This window comes from Alexandromys fortis, unplaced genomic scaffold (assembly GCF_014885135.2).
Source record: "Alexandromys fortis isolate MF-2015 unplaced genomic scaffold, M_Fortis_MF-2015_v1.1 scaffold_62, whole genome shotgun sequence".
Classification (NCBI taxonomy): Eukaryota; Metazoa; Chordata; class Mammalia; order Rodentia; family Cricetidae; genus Alexandromys; species Alexandromys fortis.
In genome coordinates this window covers 817,185-841,846 of record NW_026067942.1, presented here as the reverse complement: position 1 = coordinate 841,846, position 24,662 = coordinate 817,185, and the positions used below count along the sequence as shown (strand labels likewise).

The 24,662-nt window shown below is 41.2% G+C and overlaps 1 protein-coding gene across 1 annotated transcript in view; it reads right to left on the bottom strand.

Moving 5' to 3' along the window:
* Positions 1 to 24,662, bottom strand: part of Eprs1 (glutamyl-prolyl-tRNA synthetase 1) — a 67,178-nt gene that overhangs the window by 12,655 nt on the left and 29,861 nt on the right. Inside the window, 14 exon segments of the mRNA XM_050148164.1 lie at positions 138 to 293; positions 905 to 1,006; positions 1,209 to 1,288; positions 2,754 to 2,826; positions 3,109 to 3,318; positions 4,145 to 4,196; positions 6,692 to 6,954; positions 7,263 to 7,496; positions 13,469 to 13,828; positions 16,645 to 16,762; positions 17,476 to 17,588; positions 18,488 to 18,695; positions 19,607 to 19,743; positions 22,304 to 22,414. Coding sequence (XP_050004121.1) covers positions 138 to 293; positions 905 to 1,006; positions 1,209 to 1,288; positions 2,754 to 2,826; positions 3,109 to 3,318; positions 4,145 to 4,196; positions 6,692 to 6,954; positions 7,263 to 7,496; positions 13,469 to 13,828; positions 16,645 to 16,762; positions 17,476 to 17,588; positions 18,488 to 18,695; positions 19,607 to 19,743; positions 22,304 to 22,414 — 2,217 coding nt within the window.

Sequence of the window (24,662 nt, the reverse complement as noted above, 5' to 3'; positions counted from 1 at the left end):
CACACTAGTGACTTTATTTTTTAAAACCTTGATACTGCTTTCTATACTGGCTATCCAAATACTACTAAAGTAGCTAACACTGCTGGAACTACCGTAGGCTGTGCTCACAGCTGCCTTCTAGCCACAGCACTCCATACCTGGATAGCACGCCCGCTGGCAGAGATGAAGGCTTCCAATGTGGTCGTATAGTCTCCTCCTGCAAACTTCTCCTTTTCAGTCTTTCTTCCTCTCACAACAGGGATTGCCAAGAGTTCCTCATACACTCGAGCATATAACTCAAGGATCTGCAAGACCTGTAACAACATTGACGGCATGTTTATTCACTATAGGCTTGTCAATTTGCATCATCTCAAACAGTTTGTGAAAGGGTACTCAACAACAACAAAATCATGGAAAAGCTGAAGAAGGCAATGTGAGAGTTAAGGAAGATGTACAAGAAAGCAGTGTGAGGCTGAGGAACATTTAAGTGAATATAAATTTGGAATGTAGGATAAAAATGCTAGAGAGATATACAGTAATCAGAGTGAAACCTAAAAAAATGATTAATCATATGACTAGTTTTTCTATAAATTAAAATCTATCGTACAAAATTTTAAATAGCAAATTTACTAGTAAAATTTTCATAAGCAAGTATTTAAAATCGGTTTACTCTTGGATTAACTTTCTATTTTCTTTTTTTTTTTCTTTACTTATTATGTATACAATATTCTGTCTACATGTATGCCTGAAGGCCAGAAGAGGGCACCAGACCTCATTACAGGTGATTGTGAGCCATCATGTGGTTGCTGGGAATTGAACTCAGGAGCTTGGGAAGAGCAGGCAATGCTCTTAACCGCTGAGCCATCTCTCCAGCCCTAACTTTCTATTCTCAAACTGGTATTATATAGTAGAGGACTGCTCCTACCTCGTCAGCTGCCTCCTCGAAGGTGGCAAAGGCACTGTGCCCCTCCTGCCACAGGAATTCCCGAGTGCGGAGGAAAGGCTGCGGGTGCTTGAATTCCCAGCGCTGCAGGGACAAAGCCAGTCAGTATAGGGGAAAAAAAACCCAACCAAACAAACAAACAAAAAAAACCCACTAGTTTTCATTAGCAACTTTACATGATTAATAATCAAAACAAATTTTGTGGTCCAAAACCTTTTGAAAACTGCTTCACACTCAAAGGAAAGAAAGCATGCTCTAAAAGCGACGGACACACTCGGGCACCTACCACCACATTGCACCACTGGTTGAGCCTGACGGGCAGGTCTCTGTGGGACTGCACCCATTTTGCATATGCAGGATACATTACTGAAAGTCAAGAAAATAAAGACACTTATGACTTGATTTCTTCCTTAAGACTGACAAGATTTAAATTCACCATGTAACAATATGAATTAAAGGGTTAAAGTGTGCTTGTCCCAGCATCCCGTGATGATTCATGAAATGATACTGTTATCTAGTTCATAAAGCATAACCCTGAAGATAGACAAATCTACTTAACATGATCATACTTTGTGTGTTTCACCTATTTGCATGTAAGTGTCGTTTCCATATTCTATCCAGTACACTCCGTGTTCTATGTAAAATTACTTTCATTCTTTATCTTATTTTATACTCTCCTTTGGCTCACAGATCTCATTATCAAATTTAAAGATGCTAATGTTATTCCTGAAATCAGCTATGTATCAGAATCAGAATTTGTTAGATTCACAGATTACCCATCCAACAAAGAACACTCTTGCCAGGAACTATGACTTGTCTTGCCTACAACATACAACCAGTAAAACAAAACTACTAATGTACTATGAGAAAAAAACAAAAACAAACAAAAATGACTAAAGTCATAATGTCAAAAGTGCAAATACCCAAACATACTAGAAGTAGCAGATAATGAGCACACTAACTTTGAAGATAGGTAATCACTGCAGGATGCCACCAAGTCCAAACCCTCAGACCCGGGTAGCACGTCCATTCACTAAGTGTAGTTTCAGGGAAACCATTCATCATCTGATGGCTGCCTCTGCCCTCCCATGGTAGGGGAACAACACAACATGCCCACAAAAGCCTTCTGAAAACCCTAGGTGAAGTTGAGCTTGGGTACACCTTTAAACCCAGCACCTGGGAATCAGCTCTCTGTGAGTTCAGGTTAGCCTGATCTAAATACCAGGTTCCAGGTCAGCGAGAGCTGGATGTGAGACTCGGTCTCAAAAACAAACAAAAAAACTCTACAGAAATAGAAATCTAATGTAGATAATAAATATTAAAAAATGAATAACAGTCATCATTTACAATTTTATAATCAATCCCAAGAAGAATCCAAAAGAATTCCCTCTGAAAAGTTGGAACACTGGACAAAAATAGATGCTGTTTAAAAAAAGAAAAACTGTCTTCAGCCACGGCAGCCATTGTCCGGTAACTTGCCAAACGAAAGCCGCAAAGGGAAGAGGAGAGGAACCCACTGTATGCCCTCTAGGCTTTTTAGGAAACACGGCACTGTCCCTTTAGCCACACGCACGCGAAGCTAGAGTCATTCCCTATGAATTCATGGCTTACTGTATAAAAACAAGAAGACGGACAGAGAGACTTACATCCTGCTGATAAAGAACTCTGTAATGAAATGGCTTAACACAAAATCTATGTAACATAAACTTTCATCTGCCTTCATCTTTCAGTGAGTTCTGCTTTGCCAGGAAGGAACTTAGCAGAAACACTAAGACGCAGCTGCAGCCCCCACAGCTCAGTGAGCTTCCCCAGGGCCCACACCAGCTCTCACCTGTTTCACTGGTAGGGCGGATGGCAATCGGCTCTGCCAACTCTGTCTTACCAGACCTCGTAACCCAAGCAACCTAGGAAGATAAAAATTATGTAGACAGTTTTAATAGCAATTTTGAAGAGCATAAGTATATATCAAATGCTTGCTGCTTTTACTAGAAGGGAAGGGACAAGTCATTCAGTCAGAGGACGTGACTAACAACTAAACATGCCATGAGGATGGAAGAAATAGGACATTATAAAGAAAAGTAATCGCCCCAAATTTCTCTTAGTTGGTTGTTAAACTCTACTGAGATATAATTTCAAATTTATAAGAGAAAACTGCAAAAAGGAAAAGCTCATCTTTTTCAATGTACCTCAGGGGCAAAGTCTTCGATATGATTCTTCTCTTTCTCTAGCGCAGCCTGAGACACAAATATGGGGAAGTAGCAGTTCTCCACACCCAGCTTCTTGATCTCAGCATCGAAGAAGTCCTTAATGAATTCCCAAATGGAGTACGACCAGGGACGGAGAATATAGCAGCCACTCACATCGTAGTATTCAATCATCTCTGACTTTGTGATGACCTTTGAAAGAGAAAAGCCTGCAAACTGAACCAGTATTCTAACGCAAAGGCAAGAAAGGCAAGTGTGGTAATCAAAGCTCCTGTCTGTAGACGCAGCAGACTGTTTGTGTTTTTCAAAACAGGGTTTCTCTGTGTAGCCCAGGCTGTCCTGAACTTTGTAGACCAGACTGACCTTGAACTCAGAGACCTCCTGCCCCTACCTCCCAAATGCTGGAATTACAGGTGTGTGCCATCATGCCTGGCTTTACAGGACTCTAAAGTCTGCAGACTTATCACTGAGCTACACCCTTAGCCTTCTTTTATTTTTACATTTTATTTTGAGACAGTTTCACTGTGTAGGCCAGCTAGCCTGGAATTTAAACTCTCTTGCCTTCATCTTACAAGTATTGGGTCACGTTGGTATCCCACTACACCTGACATGATATTATTATAGTGGGCATCATGGGAGATGGCAAGGGAGTAGGTAAAATGTCTGCCTTCCACTTATGAAGACTGATCCCCAGACCCCTAAAATGTCAGGTGTAGTGCTGAGATGTGCACTTGGAACAGAGATAAGAGGGTCTCTGGGGTGCACTGGCCAGCCAGCCTACCCTAACTAGTGAGTCCAGGCCAAAGAGAGACCTTGTCTCAAAGGAGGTGGCTTTTCTGAGGGTAACACCCACATGCCTTTATGCACATACACATTGAAACACACATGCTCGAACACACACACGGTGGGATGGGGGACGTCACACTGTTATAGTTACCTTTCTCCCTAGACTTTAGAGTCTGGACATAAAGCTAACCTTGAGAAATGTGCACATAAAAGCCCCTGAGAGCATACTCACTTGGGAGTACCATTCAGCAAGATTTTCTTCTTTTTTTGCTTCAAGACCCAATCTGCAGACATGCAAAAGGAAACATGAATCCTTCATTCAAGCAAATGCTTTTAGGCTGTCTCGGTCTGTTTTCTATACTGGAGAATAGGTCATCTAGAGAACAGAAGCTTACTTGGCTCCTGGTGCTGGAAGCCCAAACAGCCGATGCCAGCATCAGTCCTGTGGGTGGAGAGGGCCCTCTAGAGGCATAACTGTGCTGGGCACAACACAGCAGGACACTAGGAAGCTGCGATGACTCTTCCTTTGTCTTATAACACCATCACTGGACCCCATTTTCTTGTCCTCGGCTTATCTTAATCACTACTGCAAATGCTCCCCCTTTACATACCATTATCTCCACCAGCTGGAGGACTAAGTTCCAGCATGTGTGCTGTGGGATACAGTCAAACCACAGCAGGTGGAACTGAAATAAGCATATAAGCTCAAAAAGGGAGTTCTTAATTTTCAGTCATTTTTATATTTATTTACTTTTCTATTCCTTTCCACAATAATGTTTTTAATCTAGAAAGTAATTCAATATTTGTTTTTTAACGCAGGGAAGGTTTCACTCTTCAGCCCCTGCTTGGCTAGAATAACCTGATGTACAGATCGGAATGGCCCAAGCTTGTACAGTTTTCTTGCCTCTGCCCGTGAAGTACTGAGATCATGAGCGTGTGCCATCACAACCTCCCAGCATCAAAAGAGCCTTGCAAAGGCTGGTCAGATGGTGTCCATGAAAACTGCCAAGGCCAAACCTGTTTAAAACTATAATTTTAAAAGAATTGATTTATTTATTATAAAATCCTTTTTCAATTAAAATACATTTGGCAAAGACAAAGTCTACTCACATATAATCTCTACTAAAGAGCATTTGCCCAGCTCAACATAGGTGATAATAACAACTAAAAAGATCAGTGTTTCATCAAAGATAAAATGTAAAAAGTAATAAAAAACAGCAACTACTGACCATACACAGATAAATGAATATTCACACATAAGTGTATACACACCTATATTTCATACTAAATAGAAGATGTAGAGGTGGAGGTTTGTAAAAGTAAACATTTAAATTAAACCAACACAAGAAAACCCCAATTAATCCAATGCTGGTACTTGGCAGTTAATAGAATATGTGCCTAGAAATGAAGGACCCTTTTGTTTGGCCCTCGGTTTCCTGCCAACCCCTCAGCCTCTCTTCCAGGCAATCCTTCTTTCCTCAATCCCACCTGTTAGTTGGTTATGGGGTGTGCACACCTATAGTGCCTCAACAGGAAGGCTGAGGCAGAAAGAGCTCTCAAGGCAAGCCTGAGCTACATAGGAGGACAAGGTCCCCACCCTCAAAAGTGAAAAAGGTCTGCCTATTAACTGTGTTCTATAGGAAGCACATGCTTCCAGCTTGCAAGCAAGGCTTTGGGGGCTTCGCTCTCTTTTCTCCTTGTGAAACTGAGGGCTACACAGGGGCAGTCAGAAGGCGAGAAGATAGGCTCTAGCCTCTTGTCCACTATCTCATGGTAAACCAGGAGCTGCTGCAGTATTCCCTAAGAAGATAGTATCTGAACATGAGAGGCAGTTAAATTTGACATTCAGCTAGAGATCTAAAAATCAGAACTACCTTAGTAACAGCATTTTCTTCTAGGAAGCTATGACAGGAAGCCCACCACAAGAGTTTTAGCCTATCCTTTTGGAAGGAGAGTCACATTGTTCAAACAAACAGAAAAACACTGAAAAGGACAGATAATCTACTGCCTGGTCTTTAAACCTGCTGTTTTACATTTAAGCTACCAACTTCAAAATCCCACTGGGAATAAAATTCTTATTTACTTCTAATGAAAAACTTTCATTTGGGGAAAAAAGCCCCACAAAGCAATGTCTCCACTAGTTTAGCACTCTTTACCTAGTACATCTGCAATCACAACTGCTTCAGACTGCGGAGCTTTCTTCACTCTGCACTGCTTGTCTAGACTCCAAAGGCTAAGCAGCCCACAGGCTCAACTATTTAAATGTTTGGTTCTCAGTTGGTGAACTGTTTGGGAAGGATTAGGGGGTGTAACCTTGTTGGAGGGGGTGTGTTCTTGGTGTTGGGCTCTGAGATTTCAAAAGCCCACGCTAGGCCCAGTCTCCTTCTCATTCTGCTCTGAGATCAGATGTGAGCTCCTAACTCCTGCTCAACATCATGCCTGCCTGACTGCCTGCTACCATGCTCCCTACAGAGGTGGGCATGGACTCTAACTCTAACTCTTCCTTCTGTAATCTGCCCATCATGGTGTCTCTTCACAGCAACAGAACAGTAAGACAAAAACTCAAACTGAGACAGCGGTGACCAGCTCATCTCCCTGGAAACCAGACAGGTGAAAAGCACATGGAGTGAGCAGATGGTGCGCTTCCTACTGTTACCTTAAATAGGAGCTATCTGCTGGTATTAGAGTATGAGCCTTCTGTCCTGATGCTAACACACCACAATCTGCTTATTCTAAAAAACTCTGCTGAGAACTGAATTCACACGGAAACAGTTAATACCTGGTCTGTTTCTTAGGCCCCTGCCCTTCTCCTGCTCCACTCGGTGACAGTCCGTTGCCCTGGCTTTTGGAAGAGTCTTTCCCTGGGCCATCATTTTGTTTCTGAGGCTTATTCTGCTTTTCAGATTTATTTTCTTTTTCTTTCTTCTTCTTATCTCTGTCTTCAGACCCAGCAGCAGATACAGGCTTATACTCAACTCCTGTCAGCGACTTGTACTGTGCCTTCAGCTGAAGGAGTTCTTGTACAGCTGAATCTACTTGATCCTTTAATGTAACAAAGAGGGACAGAGGAGTACAACATGCAGTGAAAATTACTGTCTTGGCACACGTTAACAAATACCACACCCACATTTACGAGGCTTACACACAATTAATTAAAGGCAAGCGATGCAGACACAAAATGCTAAAATATACTAAGAAAATAAACAGAAGAACATAAAAGGGACAAGACCAGCCTAGAGGACAGAAATAGATGATCTGCACATAGCACTGTCTGAACAGCAGCCACTAGCTACACATGGTATAGAAATTCAGTAAAACACAGGACCACACAAAGAAAACCCCACACTGACCTTAGAGGCCTTTTCGGCTTTCAGTTTCCGAACTACTTCTCCCTGACAAGCCACTCTGTCAAACAGACCTTTGGCTTCTGGCGTCTCTGGGCCGGCAGGCTCAGCACCGCTGACAGCACTTGACTGTGACTTCTGGGACATTTGGGGCTGACCAGGCACATACTCCTTCCCAGTCTTTTCCTTATACTCAGCTTTCAGGGACAGCAAGCATTCCACGGCTTCATTTATTTTAGCCTGAAAATAAAGAGGAGGGGAAGTATTTCGCAACATCTATGACTACTGCAATGCCATTTCAAAGCCTTTGATCATTATCCAAGTGTACTTAGCCATTCTGGCCAGACAGTCAAGTACTCAAAGACCGAAACTATTTGAAAAACAAGAATTGCATCATAACATGTACTCCCACAAAAAAAAAAAAAAAAAAAAAAAAAGTGGGCAAGTAAAGAAAAAAACCTGGACTAATAATTTCTTCCTAAAAGCCTTTCAAAGACTCCGTTGAGCAAAATATACTTTCTATTTTAAAAGATGCATGTGGCAAAACACTGCTCTAGTCTGAAAATGTTCAGATGCCTCATGATTGTTTCCTAAACTGGACAACTATTTACTTTAGGTACTGCAAGTAATGCAGCTAGGATTCTAAGCACACAAATACATAGAAGGAAATGAAGAGACAGTATGGAAATACCACACAACTTTATATAAGGGATTTGGGCACCCTTTGGTTTAGTTATCTGATTGAGTTCTGAAACCAGTCTCCACAGACCACTTTCAAAAACTAAAAAGAAATGAAAAAAGTATGTTGAAGTTTTAAGTTACATAAATAGCTGTACATTTCAGTATCTGATAATTCAACAAAAACAGAAAGGATGACTGTTGTGTGATATTTTGTGTTCTGACAAATAAAGCTTGCCTGGAGATCAGAGAGCAGAGCTACCCACTAGTTAACCATAGAGGCCAGGCAGTAGTGGCACACACCTTTAATCCCAGCACTTGGAAGGAAGCAGGAAGATTAGGAGTTCAAGGGACGAGATTGAACCAGTCTAAAAGAGAAACTGAGTTGGAAAATGATGGCTCACACCTTTGATCCCATCACTTGGATCAATGCCTTTAATCCCAGCATTGAGAGGTGGAGACAGGAGAGAGACAGATAGGCCCCATTCAGTCTGAAGATGCATAAAAGTAAGAAGTCTCTGGTACTGCTGCCCTGCTTCTCTGATCTTTCAGCTTTCACCCTCGCTATCTGACTACAGGTTTTTATTGTTAAGGCTAATTAGGTTCACGCTTCAGATGAAACCCTCAGCAAGGAGATACTTAACACTCTACCACAGAAGACAGCAGCACAGGGAAAACTCAGGCTGGATGCCTGACCTTAAAATACAATCACAAATTAGCACCTGACTGAGAGCCACTCACACCTCTGCACAGGGGAACAGTCAGTGCATTGTGACAGGAGCGAGGGAGCACACTCAAGACTGGCTCACAGCCATGCAGGAGCAGGAGTAGAGCAACCGTAAGGAACCTGGTTCAGGAGCTGGCCATTCCCCTTTTCTCGGGCTACTGTGCTTTCCTGCCTATACACGCTACAGTCTGACATCTCAGGAACGAAAGGTGTGCAAATCTAGATGTTTTGGTGGACGATCATAATTCCAGACCAGCAGTGCTGAGGCAGAAGGATCCTGAGTTCAAGATCAGTCTGGGCTACACAGTGCGACTCCGGAAAAAGGGGGTGGGGGTGAACAAAAAGAAGATTGGAGAAGAGTCTGTATTCCAACCTGACTCTTGTTGCTATTACTTTAGAACTAAGAGTTATTTCCCAATAGAAGTTCTTTTTTAAAAAGTCACAGTTAAAGGAGGACGGAAAGAAAATGAGAATCAGGGAGAGGGACAGAAGGAAGGGCAGAAGAAAGGTGGGGGTACCGTCAGCTAAAAAAAAAAAGAATGAAACCTTGAGAAGAGAAAAAAGGGACATCCTTGTAAATACGTGTACAAAATACTTTTTGAAATGTTCGTGACCCAAGTTTGTCCGAAGGGAGAACTGACTCCCACAGTTGTCCCTGACTTCCACATATGCCCTACACACACACACAGGCACATGTGTAAAATAAAGTTAAACATTCACTTGAGTTTGAAGTCAAATGGTACAGTTTCATAATGAAAAATTCCTTGTTTGACAACATAAATTTGAAATATTACAGAAGAGAAAATTAAGGTAAACAACCTATTACATTATTGAATAAGATATTCTATTCTAACAAGATTACATGTATAATAATACATACTCCCAAAATAAGAACAAAACTCTATCAATCACTACGCAAATTTCCCTGATGACTTAGTACCTATAAGTTTCTCGAGGGAAATTAGAATTATTAACAAAAAAAATTCCTCCTTTCAATACCTATTTACTCTATGCTAAGCACTTTGTAAGGACTGTCTTACTTAATTCTCAAAATACTCATCCTCATCTATATTTTACAGAAGCACCAAATCGCAGAAACCAGTCCAAAGTTACTTGGTAAGAGGTCGACAGAAATCGTGGTATCTTGTGATCCCGACTACAGTCTTCATGACATCACACGTACATGGAACAATGATCTGAGTGTGCAAGAGTAGCTTGCTAGCCAGACAGTCCAGCCCAAACAGTGAGCTCCAGCTTTAGCGGGTCCCTGCCTTAAATAATGAGGCAGACACAGACAGAGGAAGCTTCTATCAACATTTGGCAAGCACACATCTTCACACACATGCACACCATACACGAACACATATATTGCATATTACTTGAGTGTGTCTCTGGCAATACATATGTACAAGTAAAGGATGAGGAAAGTAACCTTTTAAATTTTTTTCTGGATTAAAAGGAATTTGCTAAGTGAAACTGTATGAAGTACTTACTTCTTGGAACAAGATACTAAGTATCCAAAGCTAATAGTGTTCTTTTTGTTGTTGTTTTCTTGGGGGGGGGGGTTTTATTTTATTTTATTTTATTTTATTTTCAAGACAGGGTTTCTCTGTAGCTTTGGAGCCTGTCCTGGAACTAGCTCTTATAGTCCAGGGTTGCCTTGAACTCAGAGTACTGGGATTAAAGGTGTGTGCCACCACCACCCAGCTAAATTCTTAATGGACAAAGATTATTTTGAGTTTATGAAATATGGAATACACACATAAAATTTTACATAGTCATCAATGTGGATTAATAACATTATAAACAATCCACACAAAATTTCTCTAAAGGTTTCAGATTGCATCTGAGGTACGCAAAAGTAATCCTAAAATTGTAATTCAAGATTGGGAGGTGAAGAAAAATAGAGGTGCTCATCTGGTTCCATTTGGAATGCAAATACATGAAGAGCAATTTCTGCAGCAGCCACTAGATGGAAGCATTTCAACATGGAGAATGGTGTGAACATCAAAAAGAAAAATCTACTTCACTTAGCTATTTAGATGCTAAGAGTACTTTTCAAATTAGCTAGGACACCCAATTTTTGCTCTAAAAAAAAAATCATCTCTCTCCTTAGCACATGTAAGCGAGAAATACACATGCCAGTAATAACTTCCCAAAGCAGAGGCTTGCACTTGCTGGGTAGGAAGGAATGGTAATTAAAACCAGTGATGTTTCCGACTGAAGGGGTGGGCATGCTGAAGCTTGTGGCCCATGTATAGAAGATACTGAGATTAACAAACTAAAAGGTTACAGGATTTTTAAAAATAGTAATTAGAAATCTGTACTTAATTGAACTGCCAAAGAAGAAATTGCCCCAAGGGAGTCATGACTTCACCAGCTGATACAGCACTGCACAGAGCCCAGGATTAGTCTGTAAAAACTATTAGCAATGTAAACCTTCAATACCCTCTCCTCCAGGGTAGGGATCAGGATCTGTGAATCTAAATTTCAACTACCCAACTACATCTACAGCATGGAACAGACAGACAACACAGACTACCAAGTATGGCTGGCGGTGTTCCAATAACATTTCATAGTTTGCTAAACTGGGCAGCAGAATCTAAAGTTTAGTGCTTCATAAAGCCTTTGCCATATTATGGTTGTCATATTAGAAAGTCTTTCAGACACTAAATACATAATTAATAAAAGTAATTTTTCTAAATTTTAAAAAGAACCATCTGTGCTGTGCTGGACCTGGAAGACTCAGGCACAGCCTTGACATGCAGAATGCTGGAGAGTTTGTGGTCTCGTACCTGCCTCTGAAATGTTGACTGCCTTCAGGCCCATGCTTACACCTCCACCGGACCCCACCTGTCCCTCCTACTCTTTCCCTCCTCTCCACCCACCCTTCCCTTCTCCATTCCCCAAACTGTGCCTTCTTCCCTCAGTTCTCCCAGCAACCACATCACTGGTGCCAAGGATCACATATCCACTCAGGTTGATACAGCCTCATAGTCAAGTTTAATGGCCAGTTTAAAAACCTGTTATTTTGGGGCTGGAGAGATGGCTCAGAGGTTAAGAGCATTGCCTGCTCTTCCAAAGGTCCTGAGTTCAATTCCCAGCAACAACATGGTGGCTCACAACTATCTGTAATGGGGTCTGGTGCCCTCTTCTGGCCTGAAGGCATACACACAGACAGAATATCGTATACTGTATCTGTTATTTTCAGGGCTATCTGAAGGGTGGATGAGTCACATGGTTCTACTCTGTGATTGGCTAAGGCTGCTGATGGCACGTCTCAAAGAACTTTTGATCAGAGGAAATCGGAAATACTTGCCATATAAACAAAAAACAAAAACATAAATAAATAAGTAAGTAAGTAAGTAAGTAAGTAAAACCCCGAAGCCAGGCATAGTGGCTTTCTTTACTCCCTGGGCCAGTAGCACCAGCACCACCTGAACAACTATTTGGACATGTGAGGGTTACTCTTCGTTGTCAACCTAACTGGATTAGAATCACCTAGGAGACACACCTGTGGATGTGTCTGTACAGTGTTCACAGAGAGGGTTAACTGAAGGAAATCTATGCTGAGATGGGTGGTACCATCCCACCTTTGGGGGCCCAGAATAAATTAAGAGAAGAAAGAGGGGAAGTCAGATCAATGCCTGCATTCTCCTTTATCTGCGTCCTAGTCCACCAAGGCATGAATAAATTCCTGCCCTCACTTGTGTGAGACACTCTTGCCTCCACACCTTACCCATGATGTACCACAGCCCCTGAACTGTGGGTGAGAATAAACCGTTCTCCTTACACTGCCTGTCAGGTAATCTGGTGGAAGACGAGAAACATAACAAATACTACGGAAGACGGAGGGTATCGTTCTGCACATCCCGGGCTTCCTGAAGCTCAAAGGAGAGAGGCCACGGTCCTTGTGCTTTAACAAGACTTCTAAAATTTCTAAGCACATAGGGTTAAGAACCACATTTCCATAGTCAAACCTCCCCTTTGTGAACTCTGTCATCTGTAAAAGGTTCCTACTACCTCAGAAATGTATGTGTGTGCTATGCTGTGGATCAACCCAAGCTTCATACTTACTAAACACAGACTCTAAACTGAGTGATACCTCCATGTGTGGTGGCCTATGCCTTTAATCTCAGCACCCCAGAAGCAGAGGCAGGCAAATCTCTGTGAATTCAAGGCCAGCCTGATCTACATAATAAATTCTAGGACAGTCAGGGTTACATAGAGACCTTGTTTTAAAAAAAAAATGAGTTATGCCCTTATCCTACAAGGAATATTTTAACTTAAGAACTGTCTTCTCCTTCCTATCACTCTTGACTACAATACCACAGGTTACACTCCTGTCAGTTTCAGTGAGTCTGTCTTGTTACCAATGTTTCTCACTTCAATGAGCTGTGAGGGTTCTTTTTTCTTTAATATTTAAATTTCTTTTTCCTTCTACAGATTTTCCTCTTAATTAAGTGTATGCATGTAACTGTGTACAGGAATGTGCACATGCATGCAGGTACACACTGACATCAGGGACACTGGATCGAAGTTTTAAACGACCTGATGTAAGCACTGGAGGCCACATCTTGATCGCCTGTAAAAGTAGTATGCACCCTTAACCACTGAGTCATCTCTCTAGTCTCAACTGTGAGTTTACTTTCAGTCTTGGCACAGCAGGCAATAATAAATGTTGGTTTCTAGGTCAAAATATTTAAACAGGTAGCCTACAAACCGTTCCATGGGAAGGTGATTGTGTTCAAACAGAAGCAGAAGTCACAGGCTGCTTATGATGCATTCTGGCCTCCAGCACACTGACCTTAGGAGCCTTTTCTGCTTTCAGCTTCCGGACTATTTCCCCTTGGGCAGCAACTTTATCGTATAGAGATGGGTTTTCCACAGTGCTGGGTGGTGACTTAGTACAAACACTCTGTACTGCTGCGGTGCAGGGATTCCCAGGTTTATACTCTTGCCCAGTCTTCTGTTTATATTCAGCTTTTAAAGCCAAAAGCTGTTTCACAGCTGCGTCTATATCTTCCTTTGCTGCCTTCTTGGCTTTCAATTCACGAACCACATCCCCCTGAACCGCCACTCTGTTGTAAAGGACGGCGGAATCCTCAGGGGCAGCACTAGTATTGCTCACAGCGGGAACTGTTTTTTCTTTAGGAGCAGAGCTTGTCTATGGATACAGAAAAGCAAAATTAAAGTATTAATCCATGTCAAACATTCTCCCAAGCTTATAACCAACTTATTATTTCAGCATATTTTATACAAACTTTTCATTTCAATTCTTTCAAAAGCTCAGATGAACCAGCTCATACCTAAAAGCCTTATCCCCACAGAAATGGCAGCAGTAGACAAAGCGAGAGGTGAACAGTCAGTCAGTCAGTCATCACAGCATTCTCAAGATAGGGAAACCGAGGGAGGTAAGAGGTTCCACAGGAACCTGCATCCTTCTCGTTAGAAGACCAAAGGTATAATGCATTCATTCAGGCCAAGAAGTCACCGCTGGGCTATCAGATCTGTTCTGACTTAAACTGGATACTAACTGCTATTTATTTATTACCATGTTGGTCTAAGAACTATGTGGCAGAGTCTCTGAGTAGAATATTATTTTGTACTTTCTCGTACCACACGGTACCTAGTGGAATAAAAGAGATTATTCAGGTCAAGCAGTGGTGGTGCACGCCTTTAATCCCAGCACTTGGGAGGCAAAGGCAAGTGGATTTCTGTGAGTTTGAGGCCAGTCTGGTCTACAGAGTTAGTTCCAAGACAGCCAAGGCTACACAAAGAAACCCTGTCTCAAATAAACAAAACAAATAAATAAAAATAAACCACCATTACCACACATTCCAGAAATGCAATATAAAATAACTATGTATGTTATTATAAAGGTTAAGTATATTTAACCCATTTAGGCTGATGAGAAAATAGAAATAAATCTGTAAAAAGTCACTTAGCATTATCTTTAACATTTTTAAAAAGCTGAGATAAGTGTTATTTACTTATTACTAAAGAGTTCACTGAGATCCTCTGAGAGAATCAGATGTGGTAGCATACACTTAAAATCCTAGAACCTGGGAGCTGAAGAAAGAACACACATACACACATACATCATTTACCAATAAACCCTAGATCAGACTTCAATTTTGACAATAACAGTCTCTTACTAGAGGCAAATATCTTCAAGGATCATCAAAAGGAAACCATTAAGACTACAGAAATCTCTCACTACAGTACTGAGTGTTGACATACTAAAGGGCTCCACAATAGCCCGGAATGGAGTATAACAAAGGTTTATTTATCTGGGGATAAACTCACAGAAAGAGTAGTGATCCGCAGGCCTCTGCGAGCGCTGGGGACTAGAACTGAACCCAGCAGCCAAGAGCCCCATGCACGCTTTTTATCTGTGTGTATAGCACATGAGACCACACACAAAGTGGGCCTGTATCTTAAAGGCTACTGGCTGAAGGAGTTCCCACAGCACAAATGTTGTGGAATTCCCCTATGTATGCTGTGAATATGTTTTATTATCATTGGTTAATAAAGAAGCTGTTTCAGCCAATGGCTCAGCAGAGTAAAGTCAGGTGGAAAATCCAGAGTTACATAGAAAGAGTAGGCAGAGTCGAGGAGAAGCCAGGAAGGAGACAGACACCGGTAAGTCACAGCCTCATGGTGATACAGATTAATAGAAATGGGTTAATTTAAGATGTAAGAGCTACCAAAATATATTTGAATTGCTGTATTTAAAATGTAAATACTTAAAAAAAAATAAAATAAAATGCATATACTGCACAAAATCAACATGGACAGGAAATAAGCACACTGTGTAATCGGAGTCCAAGGTTCAAGAAAAAAATAAAAGTACTACTGTTTCTTTCAATTACTATAGCATTTCAAGAATAAAATCAATATTTAAAAACAAAACATTTAAATCTTTTCTTCAATTTATATGCATAATTTTTTCAAATGACTAATAAATAAGACATAAATATTTCTCAATTTTTTTATTTCTCTCCATCTGTCACCATCTCCAAATCCACTCTGGATGAAGAGAAGACATGCATCTCCACCTGGAATGTCCTTAAACTACACAGCCAGGCAGGTTTCTGACCTTACTCCCAGAGATTATTAAACAGAAAATGCTCACACTCACCATTTAAAAGGCAAAGGAGCTTTTCCCACCACCCACACCATAGTAACTTCCCTTCCCTTTTTCAGAACCTTAATGGCAGGAGGGAGTTCTTCTCTACAGGGCAGTGTAATGGAAAAGTACAAATAACAAGAATCCTATTAAAAAACAAAATAGAGCCGGGAGGTGGTAGGATGCCTTTAATCCCAGCACTCAGGAGGCAGAGGCAGGCAGTTCTGTGAGTTTGAGGCCAGCCTAATCTACAGAGTGAGTACCACAGAGAAACCCTGTCTCAAAAACACCCCATCAAAAATAAATTTTATGTGTGTGTGTGTATATATAATATATATGTAAAATAAAATAGAATAAAAGAACGAAGAGAGAAGAGAGTGGGAAAATGAAGATCTATAGCAGGGTGTGAGGGAGCAGGTGTGAGGGAATCCCCCAAAAATGTTCTGTCAGTTGATTGAGGCTTAGTTTTTTGGTATAGTGAAATTATGTTTTTAAAAAAGTGTGTTCTCACCAGTTGGTGGTGATGCACACCTTTAATCTCAGCACTCAGGAGGCAGAGGCAAGTGGATCTCTGTGAGTTCGAGGCTAGACTAATCTATAGAGAGAGTTCCTGAACAGCCACGGCTATCCGGAGAAACCCTGTCTATAAAACCAAACCAAACAAAAGAAATCTTACCGGAAAGGATATAGAAACAAATAGCAAAGTAAAAAGCAGCACTTGGCATCTTCTTCAATCTCAGAATCTCAAAGGCAGGAAAAACTACCGTCTCTTAAAGAAACATATTATTTCTAAGCCTTGGGATATAAAATATTCACAGACTTCAGAGCTCTCTGTAAGAGTCAGCATTTACCTCCTTTTTCGAGGTTTCTACTTTGGTCTTTTCCTTTGATCCAGATGTTGGCATTTCCTTTGTGTGCCCATCAGGTATATATATCAAGATACATGGGGCTTCTTTGCAACTATATGGGCTTAAAAAAAAGTCAAAAGTTTATTCGAACAAAATTATCTAAACAGCAATTAAAACTGAATTACTAGATGAATTCAATGACACATACAGTTAACACTTTTCAAATTACATTGCATTCTTGTTGCAAAGCCACGAATCTAAGAGAGGGCATGGCTTTTTTGGCCTCTCCTGTAATAATGCAAAAGAGGTCTAGTCTGACCTGAGAATCTAACCTAAGGAGTCCTGAACAAGCTCCTCCTCTACAGCCATGGGAGTTTTCCTGGCCCTGCTGGCTCAGAACAGCACAAAACCACATCAGGTCATCAACCCATACACGCATTCCTTCCAATATCTTTGGGGGAGGGAAGGGCATTGTTTTCAACATCTCACTGCTTCCGGCACATGGCTTAGACCTGTTCACATCTCATGGGGGACTGCAAGCTGTTTCACTTTAGAAATGAATGACTTACTAACGCCCAGGGTGTGTTGCTTACTAAATTACTCAAATCTGAAATATTAAATATAGAATACTAAATTATGCTGAGCAGAAATTTATCAGGCACAGTATTTTAGTCAAGTCCAACTTCTAAATTATTCACTGTGAGATGTCAAAGATTTTGTTTCAATGTTACATTTATTTACCTAAAAGACAGCTGGGGTAGAGTGCTTGCTTGTGAGACTGTGGACTCAAACCTCAACACCACCAAAACAAACACAAAAGCACACAATATTTACCTAACTGGTTCATAGGGTTGGTCACATATGAAGAATCCTCTTCTCTGCAGTTGTATAATATCACCTTTTTTCAAATCCTTAAGTCAGGGATCCCCTAGCATTAGTTCCTCATGCTGTGAAGATGATAAAGAACCAAATGTAATTTCTCAAAGTAGAGCACTGCGGTAACTGTAAAATGCAGCAGTATTCCAACAGCTAGAATATGCACACTTGAAACAGAACCGTTCAGCCTTTGCTTTGAAAGCATAAGAACCTGAGTTGGATCCATACAACACGTATAAAAATGTTGGTGTGCGAATGTATACTTAAGTATTTTGATTGTTTGGTTTTTGTTTTATTTTGTGACATCTCACCATGAAACCATGTTTAACCTGGAGCTAGCAATCTTCCTGACTCAGCCCCAGAATGCTAGGATTACAGACAAGCACATTCATCTCATTTTTAAAAAGTAACAGAGAAGAACTGAGCAGCTCTAGGAAACCTTGTACATAATTTGACTGGCAGTCCTGTGAAAAGAAGCTTCGACCATAACTATGAAATGCAATCGAAGAGTATAGCGACACTCAAAGGCTCTGTAAGCAGGAGCCACAGGTCTAATCCACCTCTTTACTGCATCTTCAAGCAGATTACTGAACTGGGGGACAGTATTTCACCTGTCATTTAAGAATGGGACCATTACTCTTTAGTTTGTTTCCACTTATTTTGTGTCAGTGTGGAGCTGAACCAGAGCCTTGTGCACGCTAGGAGAATGCTCTGCCACTGAGCTACACATTTGCTTTTGGAGACAATATAACTTTGTAGCCCAGGCTGCCCATCAATTCATGATCTTCCTGCCTCAAACCCCTAAATGCTGGGACTACTGGCATGAGCCATCAGGCCCAGGTACATCTTTATATTGAAATAAAAATCTACAAGCCCTTCGATTTAGGCTAAGAAACTAAAACATTGAAAATTAGCTTTCCAAATGCTAGAGTTTGTGTAAGAAAGGATGAGGTCTGGTGTCTTCAGGTACCTTGCTGTCCTTGTTGACGTACTGCTTGAAGTCCTCGTCCTTCCCTAACACTGGCTTTGTGATCAAATGCTCGTAAGTGACACAGACTGCTGGGATGGGGAGAGCGTGTGAGGTCTCGGCAAGCCAAGTGATCTTGGTTGTTTTCTTGTAGTCTTTATTTTCCAAATTCAATTTTGCATCCAGAGATGTAATTTTTCCATCTGCATTTCTACATAAAAGATCAAAAAGAATTCAAAGGAATGAAAGTAAAATGCTAGAAATGTTTTACTCTGTAGTAAATGGAAGAATTCTCCTCTTTGGAAAAACTCAAACATCTATCTTAATTTTTAATGCATGTCTGACAGACATTAGTCATATGGATGAAACAAACTACTGTCAGAAAACTACTAATGTGCTGGAGCTCAGATGTGCACACAGCTGCTGAAGAATACAAACACACTTAGGAATTTAAAATCACCTGCACTACTAAGCACTATAAACCTGCAATGCTAAGTTAACAATTACAGGCAAGTGTATGACAATGACCACATAATTAACAAGTACAGGCAACTATATGATAATGACCACATAATTAAGATTTCAGAACTCACACAAATCTTAAACATGGTACATTTAAATAATCTGAAAACCTGTAGAACATAATATATACTAGAAAAGTAAAGTTCATCATTAACATTGGCTAATCTACTATAAATGTTTAACTAAAGATAAAATATATAAAGATTACATATATAAATCCTATCCAAAGGATCCTTCAGCAATTACTGAATGAGATGCTATCAAAAGGCTCTGTAACAAACAAGAAACCTACTGTGAACACACAGCAGCTCAGAACCAGCTGTAACTCTAGTTACAGATCACCTGATGCCCTCTCCTGACTTCTGGGGGCACAAAGCACCACACGCTGCACATACATTCATGTAGAAAATACTCAAAGACAAAAATAAAAACACCTAAATCTAAACACCAAACTTCCAGTGTCTCCATCTGGGCAAATTTACCAGTCAGCAGAACCAGTGTCAAGGACACCAGCCAGGGTCTGAATTAGTTAATGTTTAATACAGAAATAAAATTCAAAGACTTTTCCCCACACAGTTGAAAACTAAATAAAACTCTTACTTGTGTATTTTAGTAATGTTGATGTTGCCCCAGTTTATAAATGTGACCATCTCACCCTCCGAGAAAGTCTCTGCATCGGCTCCTTCTATGAAAACCTTCGGACTATACCACACAGGCTTCAAACCAACATCAGGGTTCTGAACGACCAAAAGAAAAGCAGGATTTGAGTTGAGCAACAAACTACTGAACTCTGAGTACAGCATGCGAATCCTTCCCTTCCCCACTGTATCTTTACCAGAGTTCCTCCACATTACAGTTGAAAGCTTGTTTTGTTAAACTAGGAAGGGCAAGTTTTACCCGAGTTCCCAATTCTGTTCTTGAATGTAAACAGTGCACAGCTGTAACACAGGACCACTCACTACAACAGAGCTGCACCAGGCAGCCTAAAGGAGCCACTGACTGCAGGGCTGAAAGCACAGCATTCTCTCCCAGCACCAGAATATGCCGTGCAATCCTGAGTCTCACTGCTGCTGTATCGAAGGAGAAAATAGTCATTCCCACAGAACGCTATCAGACAGCAGATGCAAACCTGGAAGAAAAGCATAAAGCTTTTGTGTTTTAGAAGACAAATTTTGAGAAAGTACCATGTATGTGTAGGCAGGAAAATGCCCTGCCTTACACTGTGGATCACATGAAGAAAGAGGTGAAGACTCAAAAGAACACCTCTCCTAGCTCCAATCTTCAAACATGAGTGCATGACCTGGAGTAAGCTACAGAAACCAGGCAGAGGAAAAGGATCATTTCAGGGGTAAGGGAACAAGGGAGGGTAGAAGCAGGGTACAAGCTACCTAAAAGTGAAAATGGGAAAAGTGGGGGAGGGCTCTAATTGGGAGCAGGGGAGATAAATACAGAAAGAGGGAGTAAGGAGGTCTGAAAGGTGCTCATACTATATAATTATCTGCCTAACAAAATACCTAACAGTGGGAACTAGAAGCCTTTGAGTTGTTGGTCAGTGTTGTCCAAGAGACTGCCAGCATTATAGGCTATTATTGGCTATTGCCCTTGACTTCCTAGCTCCCAGAGGTAAATTCCTATTGCTATAGATACTATACACTTCAGACATAGGGCCCAGTTGGAACTAACCTGAAAGGTCCCTTTCTGAGGGCAAGCTTTCAAGGCACCAGAATGTGCCATGAAAGCTTCCAACAGAGGGAAGCAACCAACAGGTCTACCTATGAACCACAGTAACAACAGGTAAGGCACCATAGCCCCGAGGGTGCATGAGTGCCTCACTTATCTGGCAGTAACCAACAGCTCTCTACTTGGACTGAAGGTCCACTTAACAAATCATTTTGGTACTGGAAACCTAGCTAACTACCTGGAGATGGTAAAGTCATGGATCTCACAGGAGACCCTACAACTGATACTTTACTAACCCAGCATAATCTCTAAGTACATTCTAAATGTTTATCCTCGTACCCACAGACAAGCTAGTTCTTTCCATCCGAGGACACTTCTCTGTGCAACAGACAGAGCTCACTACAGAAAACTACATCCAGTCAAATGCAGAGCTCAGTCACCTGAGGCTCAGAGACCACTGCAGAAGAGAGCTGTAAGATTGTAAGAGATGGGAAGAGGGAGCTTGCTGCAAGTGTTTCTCCTAGAATCATCAGAAAAGCTACATCCATGAAGTCTCTCACCAGCACTGCTGTCTAAACATGAGCTGAACAAGGACGTCACAACAGACGCTAACGTGGAAGAGGAAGAGCTCATGCGGCCTCAACACAGACAGAGAGCTGTGGGCAGCTAAGGAACAATGAGAGTGGGAGAAGCGGCTTCCCCAGAAAAGAGCACACCAATTTTACACACACACACACACACACACACACACACACACACACACACACACACACACACACACAAATTAATGAAAATGAGGCCATGCATCTGAAAGAGCACGGGGTTTATGCGAGGGTTTGGAAGGAGGAAATGATGTCATCTCAAAAACTAAAATAATAACAAAATTGCAAACCTAAGTAGTCCCTAATTCCTTTTGGGGGGAAAAAGGAGCATGATGCATGTTTGTTTGGATTTAGTCTTGTCCTAATCTCATTTTAAGCCAAAGTTTGAAAAGTAACAATTTATAGTAATAAAGTTTACTTTAGTTCATGACAAGAAAGAAAAAAAATGCCTTCTTCATTAAGCTTCAGGACTTTAAAAAATAGTATGTATTTTACTTCTTTATTACATTTACTTGCTGACTGACAACGATGAATGTGTGTGCACATGTGATCTAATGACTGAAAGACAAAGGTATAATGTTGAAGGAAGAGGTACGGCCAGGCGATGGTGGTACACACATTTAATTCCAGCACTCAGGAGGCAGAGGCAGGTGGATCTCTGTGAGCTCCAGACAGGCTCCGAAGCTACAGAGAAACCTTGTCTCAGAAGACAAACAAACAAAGAGGTACCATAGCTTCCATCCACACAGGTAAGAATGTGAACTCTAACACCTCCTTTCAGAATGCCTCTAAGAAGGAAAAAGAAAGGCCTCCTCACACGTTACTAAGCTGTCTTTCCATAAGAGAAAGTAAATGCTGACTGAACTGTCCCATGCTGGGCATTGCTCGTGAAACAAATTACTTCATACTTCAGCGGGAAATTCACACAAAGCTTTGTTCTAGCTGCTACCAAAATTTGATAAATAGCATGAGACAAAGTATCACAGAACCAGAAGAGAACACAGTGCAGGGCGACCTTGGGGTGTCTGGCTACTTCCTTCATCTCCTCCTGCGCTTCTGGGACGTGCACTGGAACAACTTCCTTCTTCAGCAATGCAACATACCGCGGAGCCACCGGGTCAATAACCTGCAACAAACATCCCCATGTACATACTGAAATACATAGTAACACATCATAAATAAAAAGAGTAACAGCACAGGAATACTAACTGGTTTTATTTGTTACTGCATTTACTAATTTTTATCTGTTAATTCTTTCATATTTAGTTTATCTGTTACTTCTATTTACTGTCACTCAAGTACAGTTTAAAAAGAGAAATGAAAAAACTAATTATAAACCAACAGACATAGAAGATTTAAGATTTTCTTCCCCCAAATTACTACTGGCAGGTAAAAAGAAACTGAAGAAAACAAGTCGGAAATATTTTGAAAATAATCTTTAAGTCTAGCAGTTTTAGAAATGAGGAGAATCCTGTGAGGATTTATAAATTCAGATCTAAAGGTAATCTGATATTCAGTCTTGCATTGCTGGAGAGACATCCACTCAAAGAGACAGAGGCATTAAGAGTTTCAGGTATCGCTTCTATAACCGGCTAAGCACCATCTAAAGCAGAATAGCATTAGGTCACTATAATAAGGCAACCCTGTAGTTTAAAGATCAGACAAGGTGATCCTATTAAACTACTGCCACACACAAGGTGGGGCTCTATACTGCAAAGTAAGTAATCTAAAAGACATCTGGTCTCCAGTTTTGGAAAGGGACACACACACAGAAACCACTACATGCCCAAATCTAACACACTTGGCACAGACAGGCACTCAGTAAGTATCTGCAGATTAACTGAATGAATAGTCTTTTAACTGTGCTACAACCCATTCTAGCTCCTCTTCTGGAGCCAGTGAACAGTACCCACGGATCCCGTACAACGCAAGTGATGAGTACTGAGCACCTGGGAGAGAAAGGAGCACAAAGGCACATGCAGAGCTGGGCTTGGTTTCTCACACTGGAGGTCCTTGTATTGGGGAGGCTGCTGAGTTAAGGGGAAGACCCTTTCTTTAATAAATAAATGGGTAGACAGACAAATGGATTAACAAATGCAGTCAGACAATATTTCAAACTCTGAGAAGCTTAATTCCATTCACTGCCGCTAACTTCCTCACCTTGCAAAACTGTCAAAAGTGAACATGGAGGCATATGCCTTTAATTCCAGCATTCAGGAGGCAGAAAAAGGAGGATGTCTATAAGTTCAAGACCATCCTGGTCAACACAAGTTCCAGGACACCCAAAGCTATGTTGACAATCTCAAAAATCCAAAAATGAGGGAGGTGGGGACGGACAGGTTCCATAGCTGGCTAGTCACCTAAGGAGTTGCCTGCACAGAATTTTAGGCTGCCTAGAAAAGTATGATTCCAATGGTCTAGACAAAGTCTGGAGATTTGTTTTTAAAAATCTTTCTACAAAATTTTTCAAGCAAGTATGGAGAACCATGAATTATTTAAAAATTGGGAATGATAGCCAGAAATGGTAGAGCACAACTGTTAACTTTACCTACTTTAGAAACTGAGGCAAGAGCATCACTTCAACCCAGGGGCAGAGACCAGCCTGGGCAACCTAGAGAGGCTTCATCTTGAAAAACAGAAGGGGGGAGGGAAGAGAAAAAGAAAGAGAGAGAGAGAGAAAGAGAGAGAGAGCGAGAAATGATATTTAAGTCCCTTTCAGCTCTAAAATTGCATATTTCTTAAGACTCTGGTCCAGTGGTTTTCAAATGACTCCAAAGAATCTAAGGATTTCCACAAGAAGCCTGAAAGAACCCCAGAAGAGCATTACAGGGTGAATCTGAAATGTCCCCGGGTTTATGCCTAAGCACTGCTCAGCGGCACTGCTATGGTGGCTGTAGAACATTTAAGTGAGGAGTCTGGCTGTAGCACACAGGTCATTAGAGAAGGTTATAGCCACAACCTCCCAAAAGAGTATCACCACCTGGGAACGGCCTGTGGAGGACATCATACAACACAAGAACAGAGGAGGAAAGGAGTGGACGATGATGGTGTAAAGCCCTTTCCAGACTTTCTCTATTAGCTCTAGAGCCTGACAGCCAGGACCTTCACGCTTACGAGGTGACAAAAAAGAACTCCTCTGGGAAAACTGCTGGTTAAAGGGGAGGTCTGAAGTTACTACATGGGGGGAGATGGGTCAATGCTTAAGAGCTACTCTTCCAGAAGACCTGGGTTCTATCTCTAGCACACTCAGGGCAGCTCACATCTGGCTGTAAATTCAGATCCAGAGAATCCGGTGCCTCTGTGGGCAACAAGCACACATGTAGAGCACAGACATGTATGTGGACCAAACATCCTTACTCCATAAATTAAAATTA